The 21,135-nt window shown below is 39.6% G+C and overlaps 1 protein-coding gene across 1 annotated transcript; it reads right to left on the reverse strand.

Moving 5' to 3' along the window:
• Positions 1-8,318: 8,318 nt before the first annotated feature.
• LOC124134653 lies at positions 8,319-20,441 on the reverse strand. The gene is made up of 6 exons (XM_046499595.2): positions 20,384-20,441; positions 19,808-19,949; positions 17,712-17,956; positions 16,041-16,144; positions 15,156-15,200; positions 8,319-9,157 (listed from the first exon to the last, which is right to left on the reverse strand). Exons 2-6 carry the CDS (start codon positions 19,870-19,872, stop codon positions 9,122-9,124), a joined length of 495 nt encoding a protein of 164 aa, XP_046355551.2. The 5' UTR covers positions 19,873-19,949; positions 20,384-20,441; the 3' UTR covers positions 8,319-9,121.
• Positions 20,442-21,135: the final 694 nt, after the last annotated feature.

Here is a 21,135-nt window from a genome sequence, read left to right on the forward strand (position 1 = left end):
TCATGAGAATGATACTGACAATGGCCAGTGAGTAATATGGCTCGTATTCCAGTACTATGTGTATTGTGAATTGCTAGTTCATAAGGATATCGTGTGGCAGAACTTAAGATAATGCATAAATATAAGTTGGGTTGCATAAATGTAGGTGCGTCGTGTATGTGTGTATAAAGGCTGCCCTGTAACTTACTATCTGCAGAACTGAGGGTGCATCATGTACGTATTCCTTTGGGAATAATACACCAGGAGCATCGTTATCAAATCATCTGAGTCTAACGATTCATTTATAGTCACAATACAATTTATTCATTCAACGTTAATTCATCTTCAACACTGTCTAGAGCAGAGACAATTTCAAATATCTAAAACGTTGTTAATATTCACAGATTTCCATACAGAGAAACGTTGATCAGCCGTCGAATCCGGCTTATTTGACGTAAAATCCGCAAGACGGTACCTTTTATACCTTCTATTTTTATCCTGGCCATATATGGCATGGACCAATTACAATACTCCGTCATGCTGACAACATACCCCGATGTAAATCAATTGTTACCGGGGACCATCTCAAACACAACTTAAGCCTTGTTACAAAGAGTTATTGTAAACTGAGAGTCTTGCGTAACAGAGACACAATAACAGACTTCACTGTCTATAATTTTATCTCCTATACGTCGATCGGAGTCGTGTGAAATGTTGATCTGTACGCTCAGATTGTTTTCTAAGAGTCTTTTGTACACACCCAGCCTGTCTGAGACCAGGAAGTAGCCTCAAAATACCATGAGCTCGCTATATACAAACAAGGGTCCTTGGCCACTGAATGTTGCTACCCAGTGACAAACACAAAACTGACATTCAAAAGTGGATGTGATTAGTTTATTACTATCATATGATTTGGGAGACCATTCCAAATGAATACTGGTATACGGTGGTTGTTTATAAATGTTTTTTTATGCTTTTATGTACATTTATAAATGACATAGTTCCAACTGGAACAGGACAACTTTATTACACATATATTCCCCTGAAGTTAGGACTCTTTAGGGCCGGGTATTGAGTCTACTCCCTTGAGAAACATACCCTCTGTGTGGCTGTAACCTGACCTTATCGGGATACGCATCATGGTATCAGATTGCCAATGTGCTCAACACCTATTATCTTGGCCATAATACCAGCATTGTCAGCTCACGGAAAACTAGTCAAGTGTTACTTGGCCATGGGCAGTGCTGGAGAGATTCCTGGCTAGAGGAGTTACGAGGGTGGGACATTGAGGGTGACAGACATAAACTAGGGGTAGAGGTGGGCGTGTGTGTTAGGGTAGGGGTGGGGGGATGGGGTGGGAGCGGCGGGGTGGGAGGAGAGTTGCAGGTACATGTACATCTTCTATGACAGCATGGATGGAACCGGCTAGGATATTATGGGGTGGATGTGGGGGGTATTTAGCATTCGGGATTCGTCATCGGGGCATTTCTGAGTTTTTGTTTTTGTTACGAACTACGTTCTGAATGCCCTGATGCACAGGTATTAAAGCTTCGTTTTGACAACAAACAGGGAGCGGCGTACGCCCAAGTCATCACATTCCCCTTTTGTCATGCATCTGTGGTTGTTGTGGTGAATATACTCAGTTTGCCCTTTCAAAGTAGAGTATCACCAAGGAAACCGTGTTTTTTTAAGTGATGTCTTTGTTGATTATCAGAATGTTGTGTTCCTGTGCGACATTCCTCTCTTCGCAAAGTCATTGCTAAATGAACATCCTGCAAAAAGTATCACACACGCAAATGCCAAGTTCTGCGGGCATTTAGGTTCTTTCGGTAAAGAAGATTAATCATACATTACATTGATCTATGGAAGATAAATGTAATTCTATCGATTGTTTTCATGTATTGTTTGTTATGCTGCGTATCCTTTTCGCTGACTATAGACACCAACCACGTGATAGGTAAATATAGAAAATATATCCATTCTTGATTATCCACCGAAACAGAATTCATTGGGCGTGAAGGGAAAAATATAGTTCAAATGTATATGAACGGAACACTGAAAATCAGTGATGACACCAGGTGTTTGCAAAAACGGACAAGCATGAAATGTACACGAATTACAAACTGACACTACATCGAGGAACATTTATAGCAGTGATATTGTCAATGTGATTGTTGAAGTGGGGATGGTAATGGATGAAAAAAGACAACCAGGTAACAGCTACCATTTAGGTGGATTAGAGTCAGTAGACCCTTGTTGAAACGTTGGCAAGCCATTTATGAAACGTTAATGAACCCTTTGTTTAGCTAGAAACATTTGTGATCATTGATGAAAAGTTTTCGAACCCTTCGGGAGTTGCTTATGAACCTAGGCATAACCCTTAGGCAATCGTGCGTGAACACTTGACGAATATGTGTGAACCAAGCGCAGCATCAAACTTAAATATTCATTTCCTTACGCTTCTGAAAAACCTTCGAGAAATGTTTGTTAACGTACTTCGTGAGCCCTTAGTGTCATCTTGGTGAAACGTTTGTGTGCTGTTGGTGAAATCTTTAAACTGGAGCACATGTATATATTTTAGATATTAATGATAAATTAATAAAACTGTTATTATTTCATGCCGCAATATTTCAGTTATATCACGGCGGTCTGTAACAATCAGGTTTGGACCAGACAATCCATCGATTTACGCAATTGGGATACTATGACATGCATCAACCAAATCAATGAGCCTGACCACCCGATCTCATTAGTTGCCTTTTAGGACAAGCATGAGGTTCTGAAGATCAATTATAACCGGGATCTTCACGGGTAGTAAATAATAATAAAAAAGGATAATTCATTATTAGTGAAGAATGCAAAACTCCAACTTATATTTAAAATAAATTAATTTAAATCTCGTTCATACTTGAATTGTTATTACCTCCTCAATATTCAGAATTCTTATTTCCTCTGTAATATTTAGAATTCTTATTTCCTCAATAATACTTAGAATTCTTGTTACCCCTCTTAAATATTTATAATTCTAGTTATATTTATAGTTCCTGTTACAGTTGTAAAATTTAGAATATTGATTCCTCTTAAATGTTCAGAATTCGTGTTTCCTCAATAATACTTAGAATTCTTGTTACCCCTCTTAAATATTTATAATTCTAGTTATATTTATAGTTCCTGTTACAGTTGTAAAATTTAGAATATTGATTCCTCTTAAATGTTCAGAATTCGTGTTTCCTCTTTAGTATTTAGAATTCTTATTACCCCTCTTAAATATTTATAATTCTAGTTATATTTATAGTTCCTGTTACAGTTGTAAAATTTAGAATATTGATTCCTCTTAAATGTTCAGAATTCGTGTTTCCTCTTTAGTATTTAGAATTCTTATTACCTCTTAAATATTTAAATCTTGTTTCCTTTTTAATATTTAGAAATCGTATTTCCTCTTTAATATTTAAAGTTCTTCTTTACTCTTTTATATTTAGATTAATTTTCGTATTTCTCTTAAAAAGATACATTTCTTGTTTCCTCTATAATATTTATAATTCTTGTTTCCTCTTTAATATTTAGATTTTATCCATAAAATTCATATTTCGTATTTCCTATTCATTATGTATAATTCTTGTTTCCTCATTAACATTTTCAGTTCTTATTTCCTCTTTAATGTTTATATTTCATGTTTCCTCTTTAATATTTGTTTCTTGTTTCCTCTTTAATATTTAGATTTCTTGTTATTTCTTATATACTGAACAACAAAAGTTCGTATGACATTGAATAAGATTTAATGCAAAGTTATGTTTTTTACCAAATCTGAAGCCATGTCTGTTTGCAACAGATAAAAGACTCCTGTAAGTGTTCAAATGGTTTAATTTGCCATACTGACTTCAGAAAATGCGTGATTTCATAAAAAAAACCATGAACATGCCAAAATGTCAATTTACAATCAATAGCGTGTGTGTCCACCTCTGGTTTGCGATGCAAGCAACACATCTTCGTCTCATGGAATGGACCAGGCGTCGCACAAAGTCCTGTGGGATATCTGTCCATATCTGCTGGAGCATATGTTTCGAAGTTCCTGGAGTGTCTGTGGTTGACGTGGTTGACGTCGATGGCGCCGATCCATCTCATCCCACATGTGCTCGATTGGTGAGAGATTAGGGAATGCTTCTTGCAGTCACTATTGCTTGCTGGAATCGATTTCGTAGGTGTGTTGTTCGAATCCAGTTGTCTTGTCGATTATTGGTTAGGCGTGGCCTGCCACTCCGAGGATGGTCTCTGACTGCATTCGTCTGATTCCAACGTTGCCATAAACACCAATGGCACACAGACGCTCATTTTCGGACAGGCGTGGCATTTCGAAATTTTGAATAATTGCGTAATTGTGTTGTTTTTCTGAGTGGTTGTTGTCAGCACGATGCTAAACAATGCGTATGGAATCCCGTGAACGCACATGTTTTTATACCCGTTCTTGGGTAGGGAAAGTCAACTTTTGCATTGAATGCATGCTTTTCTGTTGCAGTTGCGTTTTTGTGACTTGATTCCATATATGTACTGCAATATTGAAAACCAAACTTTACTTGTTTAAAAAATACACTAAAATATTAGTGTCACGGAACTTTTGTTGTTAAGTATAGTCGAAAGTAGCGTCCACAGGTTCTGATTTGGGAACAAAAAGTTACTAGGAATAATATAATAACTAACAGTAGGGAATTAGTTTCTGGTGGTCTAGGCTTGGGTTACCTAGGCGCCTCAGTAACTACGGGATGCATGGATGGCTCACCTTAGATGCGCCAGGATGCGCTGATTTTAGATTCGCCACCAATATGATCCTTTGACAGTACCATAGCCGTGCTCGCAGATGTAGTAAACCTGTACGAACTGTGTAACAGTCCTCCCCTCTGTCATTATGATAGCCATGTAATAGAACTGAACTATTGTTCAAGTTGTCTTCATCGTTGTGAATAATATCAATCACTGATTTTCCTGGCCATAACTCGGTTGTTTATAGCTGCCGTGACTCGGGCAATATTCAATCAAACGCTCAGCATAAAGAACAAGGTTTCAGGTTTAACCGCACGAACATTTGTAGATGTTAAATACTGAAAAAAAAAATCAAGGTTCAAGTATCAAACTTCCTGATGGGCTGTTTATTGTATTCCGTTGGATGCACATTGTTTTTCACAAAGAGGCTAATGTTGCTGCTGTAAGATCAGGGTTGGCTTCTGAGAGTATTTAAACATCGCTGTTATTTATTGTTCGTTTCGACGTCCGGGTCGGAATGTCGGAAAAACCGAATGTGTTGCATGTCGGAAAAACTTATAATTGCTTACCAACGAGGACAAATATATTCAGCAAAGTCACTTTCATAGAGAATTGAAGCGGGACGATAATGTTAGCGTCACAGTTTCTAAAGTATGGCATTTTAACAAAACTCAGGTGTATCTCACCCACATACAGCCCAATATCAGACATTCTAGCCTACCTTGTATGGTGGGTGTTTATTTTTATTATTGTGTATAACAAATACAAGGTATATCTATTCAAGGGCACATTTTGTATATATAAAAGGCGTTCAGTCAGGGCTGTACGCTGACCCGGTTACGATGACATTAACACACGAACAATCTTTATATGTATGTACACTAGTATTTGTGATACAGTGATAGATCACGATGACATTGTAAACAAAGTGTGGAAGGCTTCCTTCTGTTAGTGTAAAACGTCCGCCAAGGCAGAAATAATTTGCTATTAGCTTGCCAGACAGTTCATTATTCGAATTTGACAAAAGGTGGATATTTGACGGTGTCAAATCTGGTGAATACGGAGGATGTTCAATTAATTCAAAGCAAATGCAGGCATTGCGACAACATACTTGAACAATACATCTTCAGTGAGTTTTTTTCCACGATGTTTTGCCTTGATATTATCAAGCATATGCCAGAGCAGATCAGCATAACATTTGCTGTCAATGGTTTGAACTTTCGTGAGGAAGGATTCCAAGGGAATCCGAAGCCATCACCTTGCCAAAGGAAGCCCTCTTCGGAGAAGTAGAGTTTAAATGTTTCCATTGATTTGCCTGTTGTTTAGTCTCTGGCTTATAGTAGTGAACCCAAGACTCATCCATTTGCTCAACAAAACCAACTGGGTCTTCTTTGAAACAACGTACATTCTCACGAGAGATGACGAACCTTGAGCATTCTGATCATGAGGTGATCAGGAGCCTTGGAACGAACCAAGCGTGCTGAAAACTTTGTCATGCCAAGTTCATTCCTCAGAATTTTCTCAACACTCTCTTGAATATCTGGTTGAAGGATGGATCATCTTTGAGGCCTTCTCTTTCCCTCTTGAGGTGAAATGAAATGGTGTTTAACTTCGCGTCTAAGATTATTGCACTTGTATAGCGACGTGCATTCCAATGTGTGTGTCTGCTTGTACTAGTCTCCAGGCGGACGCTATACCATAAAACCACGGGGCTCGAGGCAGCCCCACTCCCTCTTGAACTGCGTTGTCCACCTCTCAACAGTGGCAAAGGAACTAGCACCATCCCCATCAGATGACACCATCCCTGATGCCTGTCCTTTCTGTTGGAGATACTTGATTACAGCGCGGTAGGGGGCACGGGTGGCCCAGTCGTCTGAGGCGCCGCGATTCGCTGTGCAGAGTTGCGTCCCTTGGGCACGTCAGAAACCTATGATTGTGGGTTCGAATCCCGGTTCGCCCTGATTATGTTTCTAGGTTTCTCAGCACCATACCCGTGCTCGTGTGTTTCACCGAAGTGGTAAACGTCTGAGACCTGCATCACTTCGGGCTTTCCTCCCGTATTAAGCTGACACGCCGTGATATAACTGGAATACTGTTAAAAGCGGCGTTCAACCGAACTCACTCACTCACTACAGCGCGGTAGCGAATTTTCATTACCAGAGGTTTACCTTCATGCAACTTCTAAAAGCTAATCTTCCAGGTCAAACATGAACAACGACGACAACAACAACGGTTATTTAGGTCAATGTTTTATTACAAAACAATTCATATGTCATTTCACAAATATGATTAAAAAAGTTGTCATATCTTGTGTTGTCGATATTGGCACAAGGAATAGGAAAAATGTGATTCACATAGACATAAATAACGCATGTTTAATACTGTCAGTATAAAAAAAGTATTACAATGCTACAAAAAGGAAGCAAATTAGCGTAAGCAAACAATATTCCTTCTTTGATCACGACATAGTTAAAAAAGTATCACCGTATATAGAGAGTACATATTTTACATATATTTAAGAAATGGCTTCTATAGTTGTTGCCTTCATTGAGGTATTAACGTGAAAACCGGGGTACATTCTGTGTACGTCCGCATAGCGGGTTTATGCAAAATGTGCACACCGGCTTTACTCCATAAACGTAAAAACATATTGAAGTCAATTCATATAAATAAGTACGCCAATCTCATGAAATTCCTTCAGCATAATAATTAAACAAAAGCCCCGCCCATATTATCAGCCAATCAGGAAACTGGGCATGTGCTAATTACCTTTCGGTTTATGGAATCATTAACGCAAACCTTATTGCTTGGTTAGCCTGTCAAATGCCGCGGAATCACTTACAATTTCTATACTATAGTTCCCAAACAAATGATCAGGATATCCCAAACAAGGTAGTACTGAATGACACAACAGAGTTTATACATTGTATACATTGTTTACTTAAATATTGTGTTCAACGAAAGGTTAAAAGCAATACAAAGCAACAGTGTTAAAGTTTCTAGCATTTGTTTTAAAAACAAAGCTAACATGTTAGACATGGCAAACGTAGGCAAGGTAATAACATAAATATTGCACCATATTATAAAGTTTAAATCGGAAACCTGATTGACAAAATATATGTAAATAACGATATGAGTCTTTTTCCACACATAATGTAACCTTGACTAACCAACTCGTACCTGTTACACACATAAACCTTGCAAGATTTAAAAATGGTTTCTGCTTAAGATTACATTTCAATTTAACGTATCTTTAATGTCTCAACGACATTAAACACTCATTCAGAACTGCACTGGATATGTCGAAAATCTCATCTCCTTCGCTTGAAGGAGACGGGCGAAACAAAGGGTGAACAGATGTTTTTAAATTTGAAGCTGCATTTCAAGTCCTGAGGATATGTCGTGGAGTGCAGACTTCCGATATGTACACTGGATCGTACTGCATCTGACATGTGATACAGGCGTCTGGTTACACATGGCAGTTGAGCTACATCTGATATGTGTTACGGGCGTCTGGTTACACATGGTGGTTGAGCTACATCTGACACGTGTTACGGGCGTCTGGTTACACATGGTGGTTGAGCTACATCTGACACGTGTTACAGGCGTCTGGTTACACATTGCAGTTGAGCTACATCTGACACGTGTTACGGGCGTCGGGTTACACATGGTGGTTGAGCTACATCTGACACGTGTTACGGGCGTCTGGTTACACATGGTGGTTGAGCTCGTCTGACACGTGTTACGGGCGTCTGGTTACACATAGTGGTTGAGCTACATCTGATATGTGTTACAGGCGTCTGGTTACACATGGTGGTTGAGCTACATCTGACACGTGTTACGGGCGTCTGGTTACACATGGTGGTTGAGCTACATCTGATATGTGTTACGGGCGTCTGGTTACACATGGTGGTTGAGCTACATCTGACACGTGTTACGGGCGTCTGGTTACACATAGTGGTTGAGCTACATCTGACACGTGTTACGGGCGTCTGGTTACACAAGGTGGTTGAGCTACATCTGACACGTGTTACGGGCGTCTGGTTACACATAGTGGTTGAGCTACATCTGATATGTGTTACAGGCGTCTGGTTGCACAAGGTGGTTGAGCTACATCTGACACGTGTTACGGGCGTCTGGTTACACATAGTGGTTGAGCTACATCTGACACGTGTTACGGGCGTCTGGTTACACATAGTGGTTGAGCTACATCTGACACGTGTTACAGGCGTCTGGTTACACAAGGTGGTTGAGCTACATCTGACACGTGTTACGGGCGTCTGGTTACACAAGGTGGTTGAGCTACATGTGACACGTGTTACGGGCGTCGGGTTACACATGGTGGTTGAGCTACATGTGTCACACAAGATGGTAGTGCTTGCTACATTCATACATTAGATGCAGGCATCTGTCCAGACGGTATCTACAACATATGGGTTAAATGATAAATGATTGCTTGTAGCAGAAAGTATATGGGATACAAACACGCCTCTCGCTTCCCATTACGGGACTCATTTGTGTAACAGGTATGGTAAACTACAACGCCATAGTTTGCTATCGTGTTCTGCATTAAAATTGCCAAAAAATCATGGAGAAAATGCGAATAATTCGAAAATAATCCGCGGATATCCTCGGATTTCTGCAAAATGCAATGTATTGTATAATAGGCCTAATTGGGAGTTTTATGGGACTATCATGCCCTTGGTTGGTTGGACGTGATACCTTTTCAACCAGGCTATAATCTAAATACATGATGCAACACTGTGAAAGGATTGCAGGTAATGGTTGATAAACACACACTAGTTTTGAAAGACATTCTTGCTATAATAATGTTGTCCGTAAATATTCATTTTGACGTAAAAAAATGATTTACGATCAACTTGCATTGTGACTCTTGTCGTGTACAAATGTGCATGTACTTGCATGTAGTAGTTTGATAAATACCACGGTGTCAATGGTGTTCATGGCAAACCACACACATGGATAGACACCCTAATCAATGTAACCATACAGTGTCCCTCGACAACAATATGAAATGCATTACGTCCACCCAGTTAATATTCCTATCCGCATTAAATAAAAAACATAATACAGTAAACTACGGTTATAACGAACACGCTTATAACGAACTGACGGATATAACAAACTAACTTTTTAGTCCCGACTATTTGCTGTAGTTATGCTGTATATATGCTTATAACGAACTCCGGTTATAACGAACTAAAAATAGTAGTCCCTTTGAGTTCGTTATAACCGTAGTTTACTGTATTGACTATGGATGATTCTGTGTGTACCACATGCTAAGTTTCATTGTGATATAACAATAGAACTTGTACATCCAAACACTGTTTATACTGACTGTTTATGGTATTACAACCACAAAGACAACCAACAAGACAGTCAGATGTATTGTATTAGACAGTCAAATGTATTGTATTAGTGTGAACTAAAAGTGTTGTCAGTGCATCACTAGTTTCCTACACCCTAACATACCCTCTTCACTATCTATTTGGTCACGTGTTCCAACACACAAGTTTAATACAGATGACCTAGCTACCTGTAAGATAGCTTTGCTTTTGCAAATACATTATTGAGACTTTCCTTATTTGGATGTGTGTAGTTTCACAAAGCATGTCCAAACAACGAAGACAATCCTGAAGTACAATTAAACACACAAAATTGCACAATTCTGGACAGGGTTAAACTGAATCCTAAAGAATGTCAAAGCAGGGCTAAACAGGAAAAAGCGATATGCACAATTTAGGTCAGGGTTAAACTGAATCCTAATGAATCTGCAACCAGAGTCAAACAGGACAAAGTTAACTCTGTGTGTCACCTTGATACAAGGGTCATGTGGTGGCATATAAACTATGATTTACACGTGAAGCCTTGTCCTGCACATTGCATATTGATATTCAAGTTTGTAGGTTACCTCGTGTGTGTTACTAAGTCGTTCAAAGAACATTACATACTTCACATGTTGTCTGTTACGCAGTACACAACTGTCCGATAAATAATCCTTGTATTTTTTTCTAGATACTGAACAACACATCCAAGTATTGCCTTCGAGAATGTATTGGGTGGTAGGCTAGCCTGTCAGTGGATGCATTATCTTGTCACGATAAGATTCCGTTTGATGTCCCATAAGAGTACAATTAATGAGAGCCTGTAGTCTGGTGCGTGTAGGGGTACCCCGTCGATATATTGCTGGAAAATGTCCTAACTGGGCGTGTATTCATATCCACCTACTGGCTCAGAAACAAAACGCTGGTTGACAAACGAGTACATGTTCTTGACTTTACTGTGGCCAAAACAACTCAATGTATAATGTGTATATAACCTTTAAGCGAAAATAATATGTTTTATTAAGTTAAATGTGTGTCAATATTGAGTGTTTGTATGATAATTAATGAACAAGGTGTTATTGTATTTACATATAGTGTTATACGTTATACAGGAAGATTATCATAGAGATATTCATCTCTAGTAACTCCAATCGAAACTTTAGAAATCCCCCACCTGACTATGTTTGGGAACGGGGATGATCCAATTCCAATCGAAAATCGAATGAAATATTGAAATGCATTGCCCATGTTTGTTTGAAACTTTGACATGAGACTTTATATAATTAACATATTCTCACTAGCACGTGAAATGCCTAATTTATCTCCAGCCCTGTGTTTTAGAACACATTGAAATGTACTCGTTGAGAGGTACCCTTAAAAGTCAATACCTTATATGTTTTTTACTTTACTTTGTTAACAAATTGCAATTTGTTTATGAGACGCTTACAAGATGTTAGTTGATGTTCATGTTGATTGTTGTTTAACGACGCACTCTGCAATATTTCAGCTATATGACGATGGTCTGTAAGTAATCGAGTCTGTACCAGGCATTCCTTTGATTGACATGCAACAACCAAGACAGCAACCCTGACCACCCGATCCCCTTTACGACAAGCATAGTCGCCTTTTACGGGTTGCTGAAGACCTTTTCTACACTGGATTTTCACGGGTTACATGCTGTTAGTAATCATAATTCGTTGTAACTGTATAACATTATATACCTTCCATGAAATATCTTCTTATTAGGTCAATTTACACTTGCATATACACACTCATTTGCCTAAGAGCAAGTACAGATACGGACAAATTTTCTAGGCGGGCTATAATCCCTGCTCATGCTATCATAATTTTCTATTTCAATCGGGGCGGTGGGGTAGCCTAGCCGTTAAAGTGTTCGCTTGTCTCGCCGACAGTCCGGTTTCGATTCCACACATGAATACAGTGTGTGAAGCCCATTTCGGGTGTCCCCGATCGTGATATTGCTGGTATACTACTTAAAGCGGCGTAAAACTACATTCACTTACTCAATTTCAATCTGATAAATAAGAATAAACATTTGTGCGTGAGTTCAAAAGAACAGAAAACACAATTAAGTATTTGTTATGGCAAATAACTAGCGTGTGTATATTGTTTGTAGCTAGAGACAAAGGCATTGAAAGTTTATGACCGGTGAATTATATATGGTTCATTCTATTACATGTATGCATCTCAACGTGCACAGGGGTAGCATTATGCAGATGGCTGTTTCAATGATGCTCGTTCAACCCGTGACGAACAGGTCTGGTTGTTGGTGAAATATAGTGATAGCTAAATAGACAGATTTTTTATTCATGCACCGATTGTCTTTAAATGTAATATCCAGTTATGTATGACTGTTTAATAATCTCAAACCAACTTTGACTGGAGTAGGTCCAATAGTTTTTCGGATATTGTAGTAAACGTCGGTACCTTAAATTACCTTCCAGACTATTATAACTGTGACTGTTCTATCTCGGGGTTTGATGCCGTGTCAGTGTGGAAGGATTTTGAATTATGTCCGTCACTTGCCACAGAAATCCAGAAAGTACTAGTGTATACAAGGACAGTGCTATTCAAATAAGCTGGTGATGCTCATCTCGTAACACCCGTAGTTGACAAGGGCTGTCAATCTGCTTGCTGGACCTACCGCCCAATCCTCTTTGTCACAATTACCGTCACAACTACCACGAGGGCGAAACACTAAGGGGTTTTATGATACACAGGACTTGGCGACACTGGTTTGAAATCAGTCACTGAAGTGAAAAGTAGGTAATGCAAAATAATTATGAAAAAGTAAAGATTTAGAATGTAATAATGGAAATAAATTGAATTAACTTTTAATTAAAATGTTTACACTCAACACCTTGCATGTACACAGGCGGGTTAAGGGATGACACTGCATAGACAACATGAACTTGTTGGACTGGTTTGGGGTTTTGTTGACTGGGGTATAGCAATTGTTACCTGTGTGAAACATTATGAAGCCGAGAGCTGTGGAGTCAAATGAGTGTGCAGCTTTTACGCCGTTTAAGCAATATTACAGCATTATCACGGCGGGGGACACAATGAATGGGCTTCACACAATGTACCGATGTGGGGGAATGGGACCCGGGTCTTCAGTGTGACGTGCGAACGCTTCCAAGTATTAAGCTCATTAACACACGAAGGTAATATTATTCACTTGTGTGTACGCCTTGAAAAAAGTATTACTTAAGAATTTCAATTATTAATAGAGGTTGTTATAGGGGTGTATTTTATAGCTATGATTGGCAGTTTATTGATAATGTTCATTAAGAGGGGTTTTCACAGGGAAGTCACTTTCTCTTATTTGCTTGAGTCGCTATATGGCTGAAATAATGCCGATGCAACATTAAATTTTACCTCACTCACTCACTCACTTATTCACTTGCTATTTAGAATTTACATCCCAATTCGATAACAATTTCTAATGTCTTGTAGTAGCTCTGTTACTCAATTCTTTCAAAAGGATTGGCTGTTATCATTGACTAATTTATGCAGTCAAACAGATTACAACTTCTTAGATTCTTACCTCCATCAACTGATTACTACTGACAGACGCTAATCAATGACATCAAACTTAGCGTTACAAATTATGTGTGGCTAATATAAACAGGTCGAGAGAGAATATATAAATGTCAACTTCTTTATAATGAGGAACACTTACTCCTCCATCAGGTGAATAAAAGATGATGAAGGAGAAAGCATATACTCTGAAAGTGTAGTGTTCCTCATCATAAAGAAGTTAGCTTCTACAAATTCTCTCTCTTATGTGTATTACTTCTAAATGACATTTAAATACTTAATATATTAACCTGTATTCATGATCCTGCATACATATGTGGTAGATAATTGTGCCCGTGAGCGATAAAACTAGTTAGTCCCATATGAGGGGCAAATATTTGCAGAAATCCGCGGATTATCAGTTTTTAGGGCGTAGTGTTTGTGTATCCATGCAGAAATTTAACATATGTCCCGCGGAGTATCTGCGGGGGTTTCGCGGCGTTGTATTGTATATGATTTACCATCTTTTCCGAGTTTTTTAATTGCCATTGTTGCATAAACGGTCACCCATTCTAGGAATTTGTATAAAACTGTATCAGTAATTTAACAATTAGATCATTAACATTGGCGACATCTATTCACAATTTCGCATACACTTGAGTGTAACTAACATCGGTTATAGTGAGTGGGTTTGGTTTCACGCCGCTTTTAACAATATCCCACTTACATTACGGCGTGTCATCTTAATGTGAGGGGAAAGCCCGAAGTGATGCAGGTCTTAGATATTCACAACTTATGTGAAACCCACGAGCACCGGTATGGTACTGACAAACGTTTCTGGCACGCCCAAGGGATGTAACGCTGCACAGGGATTTTTGTCTGTTTGTTTGTTTGTTGTTTAACGTCGCACACGGCAATATTCCAGCTATATGACAACAGTCTGTAAATAATCGAGTCTGGACCAGACAATCCAGTGATTGACATCATGAGCATTGATCCATGCAACTGGGATACGATGACATGCAACAACCAAGTCAGCGAACCTAACCACCCGATCCCGTTAGTCGCCTCTTACGACAAGCATTGTCCCCTTTCACGATATTCTACCCCGGTTCTCCACGGGCAGCACAGTGAATTATGATAGGGCTGCGCCCCTTGCGCTGTATGTGACGTACACATAAAGGGAATGAGTGGGTATGATTTTACGCCTCCTTTAGCAATATTCCAGCAATACACATAAAGGGGATGATTTGGGTTGGGTTTAACGCCGTTTTGAACAATATTCCAGTTATATCACGGCGTGTCAATTTAATGTGGGAGGAAAGCCCGAAGTGATGCAGGGCTCAGACGTTTATCACTTTCGTGAAACCCACGAGCACGAAGCCCAAGGTGCTGACAAAGCTGGAAACATAATCGGGTCGAATGGGGATTCGAACCCACGATCATAAGTTTCTAATGTGCCCATGGGACGCAGCTCTGGACGACTGGGTCACCATTGCCCCCGGGTGATGAAAGAATTGACTAGAGCTGTGGTACCTGAGAGGACTGGGTTGGTGACACCACGGGCCTCTGTAGTCGGAACTGAAACACATAAAAAGACAGGTGCTTGCCTCTGTGGTGGTGTAACTCTTGCTACTGACGAGAATATTTAGGTATCCTAAAACGTTATTCATTTATGGATATCAAAATCAAGATAAAGATTGTTTCAAAATAAACAAGCCTCGTATATGTGTGTGAGATACATTTAAACATAGGCATGGCGCGCTGAATATAACACAATCTGTCTCAGTTTGTTTGTTTGCTGTTTAACGTCGCACTCAGCAATATTATAGATATACGACGGCAGTATGTAAATAATCGAGTCTGAACCTGACAATCCTGTGATTAATATCATGAGCACCGATGTACTCAATTGGGATATGATGACATGCATCAACTAAGTCAGCAAGCCTGACCACCCGATCCCGTTAGTCGCCTCTTACGACAAGCAGCGTCGTGTCACAGTGGATAAAGACTTTGTATCGGGGTATATTAAGGTATAGTATTGGGGTATGAGGCAAGCAGTGGTATATGGAGACACTGACTCGGAGTATCCAGACACTGGCGTGGTGTGTGAAGACACCGTAGCCTATGGCGTTTCAGCCTCGGGGAACTGAGACTTGGTGACACTGATACTGGTTTGGTGTATCGAGACACTATCGGTATTGATTTAGAGACAGACGTGGTGTATGGAGACACAACCTCAGTGTATGGAGACACAACCTCGGTGTATAGAGACACTGATTTAGTGTTCGGAGGCGCAGCCAACGTTGAAATAAACAATGCTGTGTTGTATTGAGAACGGACTCCGTATATAGAGGCAATGACATGCTGTACGGAGACATTGTGTGGGTGTAATGGACACTGTTGTACTATACTCACATCTTCATCGGGCTCAAGAGTCTTGTACAGGAAGTCCCAGGAAAAGTTGGCCCCGCGATCAGGGATGTGGTCGTCCTCCCCTTGCACAGCCGAGGACGGCGTCGCTGTGAAATGGATGAAACACAGCCTTGGTTTTTGTGTTTGTTTGTTTGGTTGTGTTACGTCGCCTCGGTAATATTACAGCTACATGTATATGACGGCGGTATGTAAATATTAGAGTCTGGACAAGACAATCATAAGCATCAATCCCTGCAATTGGGATACGATGGATCAGCGAGCCTGATCACCCAATCCCGTTAGTCGCCTCTTAGGACAAGCATAGTCGCCTTTTACTGCAAGCATGGGTTGCTGAAGACCTACATTGTATTCTGCCTTGGATCTTCACGGGTCCACAGACTGTGTCGTAGCTGAAGCCGCATTCATAAGTATTCAACCCAAACACCGAACAGTGAGAAGCCTAGTCAACCAGCAGTAGAGAAAATGTATTGCCCTAACTAAACATTATTTATGAAATAAATTTTGCTATAGTGTAAAAAAAAGTATAATTTCGCCAGGAACTATTATAGTTAATGCACAAGGACACTTGGGCCCGAGATCTTTGGCGTTTTAATAGTTCAGGGCCCTGTCCCAAAAGCGATCTCAGCCGTGAGACGATCGTAAATTATTAATTAAATACTTAAATTAATATACGATAATCGTAGCTCACGCATCATTTTGTGAAAAGGTCCCAGGACAAGAAGTTGAGGTTTCAACTTATATCGTGGCAATAGTCACCATTAACGTTTGTTTGATACACCCTTGTCTGTTTCTCCTTCTCACGATTGCCAACGCCAAATGGTGTTTTATTAACCTCACTGTACGAAACTGATTAACCGATCGACAATTGATGTGGATGTGCCATTTTGATTGACAGGAATGACAATATTACAGCGTCATGACGTCAGCGAATTATAACGTAAATACACACATGCACTTGCAGGAAAATGCAGTCGGCGCCTGTGACCTTTTGGAGAAGAATTGTTTTTATTCCAGAATATATATGTAACGTCATCAATAACCGGGCTCCAGTTACGTTATCATTCACAATGGATATTGATAGTTTTTGCTGGTTATTTAATATTTTGTACTCTCTTGGACCCACTGCTTAAAATGCTATTTCATCTGACTAAGTTGCATCCATTCATGTGATACCCCAATGAAATCACATGTCACATATGTTCACAACAGATACATTTCATGTTTACATGATAATTGTAAAAACTATGCATTCGATCATTTACGCAAATAAGCAGATCATCTCGAGCCATCCAAGGATGTTTCGGGCGACACCATTGTTGTGAACATGCAACACACTATATCGCTTTGGCCTACACATTCACAGAAGGTTCTAACAACCCGAATTACCCGGATGAAACTACACCTTCCCAACCGCACCCCCTACCACCACACAATGAATTATGGGCAAGTAAAGGCACCATACCCGTGTTCGCGGGCTTCACCAAAGTGATAAACGGCTACGGCCTGCATCACCTCGGCCGTTTCCTCCCACATCAAGCTGACACGCCGTGATATAACTGGAATAATGTTCCAAGCTGCGTTAAACCGACTCACTCACTGCTACCTTTACTAAATTATAACATCTACAAAAGCTGATGTTCCCTGCATACGTACGACGGGCTTCGGCTCTGGTCATGCTTGGTGTAAACTCCAATGGACCACTCTTCTTGGTGGACCGGTAGAACCTCAAGTTGGAAGCGCCCCCTAGCGTTGTCCCCTTAGATGTGTTGCCTGGGGTGCCCCAGTTGTTGTAGTATTTATTATACATCCCGTGCATGACGTCATAGTTGTCCGAACTACGACGACCACGACTTCCAAACGCAGATGTCCAACTCCCGAAAGCTGGTCTTATATTGTACCTGCAATTGAGAGGTATATGGAACATTAGTACACAAGGTTCTGTAATGAATCTATATAATACGCATATACTCAACTTGTATGCTTCACAACGAAAACTGGGGCCTTAAATATCACTTCACACAAATTTGTAAACGTCTCACAAACGACGTAATAATTACAAATATTTGTTACTCATTTCTAAATTTGTCTGTTCGAATGCGGTAAAATATTCCCTAATATATATATACCTAACCAAGTTCAGTGTCCAAGAAAAGATGCCTGGCTTACTGTATCCTTTGAGGCATACATTGTACCTGTACGAGGTATATTGGGCAATATTTTACGCCGTTTTCAACACTATTGAAGCATTGATCGTTTATTGTGCCAAGTGTAGTCAGTTATCACTGAGCTATCTGAAGCCTCATGTAATTAAATGTATGGCTTCGGTGCTAGGAGTTACCTGGTGGTCACAGGCTTGCCACACCGAATCCCTGAATGTGTGAACGCCAGAGAATAATCAGTCTTTTATCCAACAAGAGCGATTCCAATGGTCGTAAATGTAAAATAGCGGTGAAAATGATATGAATTGATCATCCGTACGGTTTTTGATATTTCACTTACTTTTATCGTAACCTTTTGCAAATTAACACGATTTGTCTTACAAATATGTGATAAAACATGTGTAAAGAAGATATTGAATCGCTGAAAAGTGAAACGAAAATGTCAAAAACTAAAATGAAACCACAGAAAACTATTTCCACCGCAGTGAAAATAGTTTTCTACATTTTCATTTTAGTTTTTGACATTTTCGCTTTTGTTTTTGACCTTTTCATTTTAGTTTTTGACCTTTTCGTTTTGTTTTTTGACATTTCCGTTTTAGTTTTTGACATTTTCGCTTCACATTTCAGCGACTCAAAAGCTACTTGAAAGTACATTTTCCATGTTTTCGGTTGTTTTTATACATGATTTATCACATATTTGTAAGACAAATTGTGTTTATTTGCAAAAGGTTACGATAAAAGTAAGTGAAACATCAAAATATTGAAAAACAGACTACATGTCCCTTATGGGCCAACGTACATCCGTGATGTCACCAGGTGTTCGCGACATGGGTAAGCATTTCCAGCCCTACCGGTTTCATTATCCCTGATTGAACATTTGTTTTGGCAAGAGTATTACGCTATTGATGTCTTCGTGAAAAGAGCATGCTCGATTGTACCTCAAAAGGTGTAAACTGCAAACTCAGGAGCTGGTGGGGTATAAGGGGACATGAACGGGACATTGACTTTTGGAAAGTTGAAGTTATCCCTCTTGTTAAACAGTCTGGTGGTCACTCTGGATCTTTATTAATATACAGATTTCTAAATATGAAACAGATGTGGCGGTTTCACTGGTCTCTTATATTTCTAGTTCAAGTGGATAAATCAGTGGAGCGGAAATGGCTATTTCATCATTATTGAACCATTTCAGGTCATCAATACACCGGATGTTTAAATAAATCTTCTTGGCTAGATTCCCTTATTTGAATTTGCCAATCCTAGCAGATATATTCGATTCATTTTGATTCATATGCATGAAAGAATTTTAGCACAGCAGGTGCCCATGGGGATGCCCGCTTCTTGCCTAAATGTCTTATCCCTCTACCATTTCAGAGATACACAATTTAGCCGTCACACTAGATTGTCTGATGAATTGAACACCTTACCCTTGGTTCCAGAAAGAGCATATTGGTATAGCTTTTTATATGATATATGTGAATTTCATCATCGTTTCAAACCTCCAGACCAGATTAGCCCTTTGTAACGCCAGTTAGAGGCATCGCGACTTGTTATTAATGCAAATATGAAGAAGGTCTTTCGGTTCTAACTTACGGATCATTTTCGTTGACCAATACATCTCCTCTGCTGTTGCGTTTCCTGTGGAGACATACGCCCATCACAGCGATGATGACGACAAAGATGATGAATAAGGGGATTCCAACGCCGAGTCCAACAGCCAGGGAGATAGAGGGTTCTAATGAAAGTGCTAATTGTTTATTAACATGATACCTAAACAGCAGAACGATTCATTATCAGACAATTGACGAATACTAATAAACTCCTTTCAAAAGGATAAAAGAGAATAAACACAAAACAATGTTTCAATAGGTTTCAAAGTAGACAGATCGATACATAAGAAATATATTATAAAATGTATGTTTTTTTCAGTGACATAGTAACATAGTTGTGAGTAACATAGGTAGTTAGTAAAGACAAAATTGTGAACCATCCTCTTCCCTGTTTTCATTCATGACAACGTGTTGAGAGTTCAAGACCGTGCCATTTCTTTCCAAGAGCCATTTTCATAGCATATCGTTATGTGGGTAGAAATTTGGATAGTATCCATTTAAAAACCCATTCTAAAACATTTCATTCAAATTCAGGTGATCTGGTAATTAGTGCCACTACCTTGGTAGTTAGTGGGGCTGGAGCTGGTGCTGGAGCTGGAGCTGGTGCTGGTGCTGGAGCTGGTGCTGGTGCTGGTGCTGGTGCTGGTGCTGGAGCTGGTGCTGATGCTGGTGCTGGTGCTGGTGCTGGTGCTGGAGCTGGTGCTGGTGCTGGTGGCACTACTTTGGTGTTCAGTGGTTGTGACATCGGACTTCCGTGGGACTGTCGTTACAGAGAAAGGTTATCCACGATATGAGACAACATTGAATTTACTGTGTTTGTTCTGTGTTTAGTACAAATCATCTTGAAATCATTTCAGGATATATTTTATCTATTAGAGGCATTCATCAAGAATATTTTTTATCTTTAACACTATCCATTATTCCCATTGTAACATCGTCGAATATGTGACTAATTTAAGTTATTTAAGTTGTTATGATGAACAAGGGAGGTAATTTTATGGACATACAACTTCTTTATTACGATCAATTTGATGTTTCGGTGTAGATCCTAACACCGTTGTGAAGCATGATAACGGTACGTTTTATTATCTACACCGATACTTGCTTGATAACAATGTTGTTTTCTACATGGAAACGTCGCATTCATTGTAATGAAGTGTCAGTGAGTATGGTTTTGCGCCGCTTTTAGCAATATTCCAGCAATATCACGGCGGGGGACACCAGAAATGGGCTTCACACATTGTATCCATGTCGGGAATCGAACCCGGGTCTTCTGGGGGACTGTAATATAGAAGTTGCTTATCTAAAGAG

The sequence above is a fragment of the Haliotis rufescens genome, unplaced genomic scaffold, assembly GCF_023055435.1.
Source record: "Haliotis rufescens isolate VD_foot unplaced genomic scaffold, xgHalRufe1.0.p SCAF_4, whole genome shotgun sequence".
NCBI lineage: Eukaryota > Metazoa > Mollusca > Gastropoda > Lepetellida > Haliotidae > Haliotis > Haliotis rufescens.

Coding starts and splice junctions, on each gene's coding strand:
- LOC124134653 (XM_046499595.2), bottom strand. CDS start 19,872: ATGGGCGTATGTCTCCACAGGAAACGCAACAGCAGAGGAGATGTATTG. Junction 15,201..16,040: donor CTCTTGAGCCCGATGAAGAT/GTGAGTATAGTA, acceptor TATGTGTTTCAG/TTCCGACTACAGAGGCCCGT. Junction 9,158..15,155: donor CACCAACCCAGTCCTCTCAG/GTACCACAGCTC, acceptor CATATGTTGTAG/ATACCGTCTGGACAGATGCC.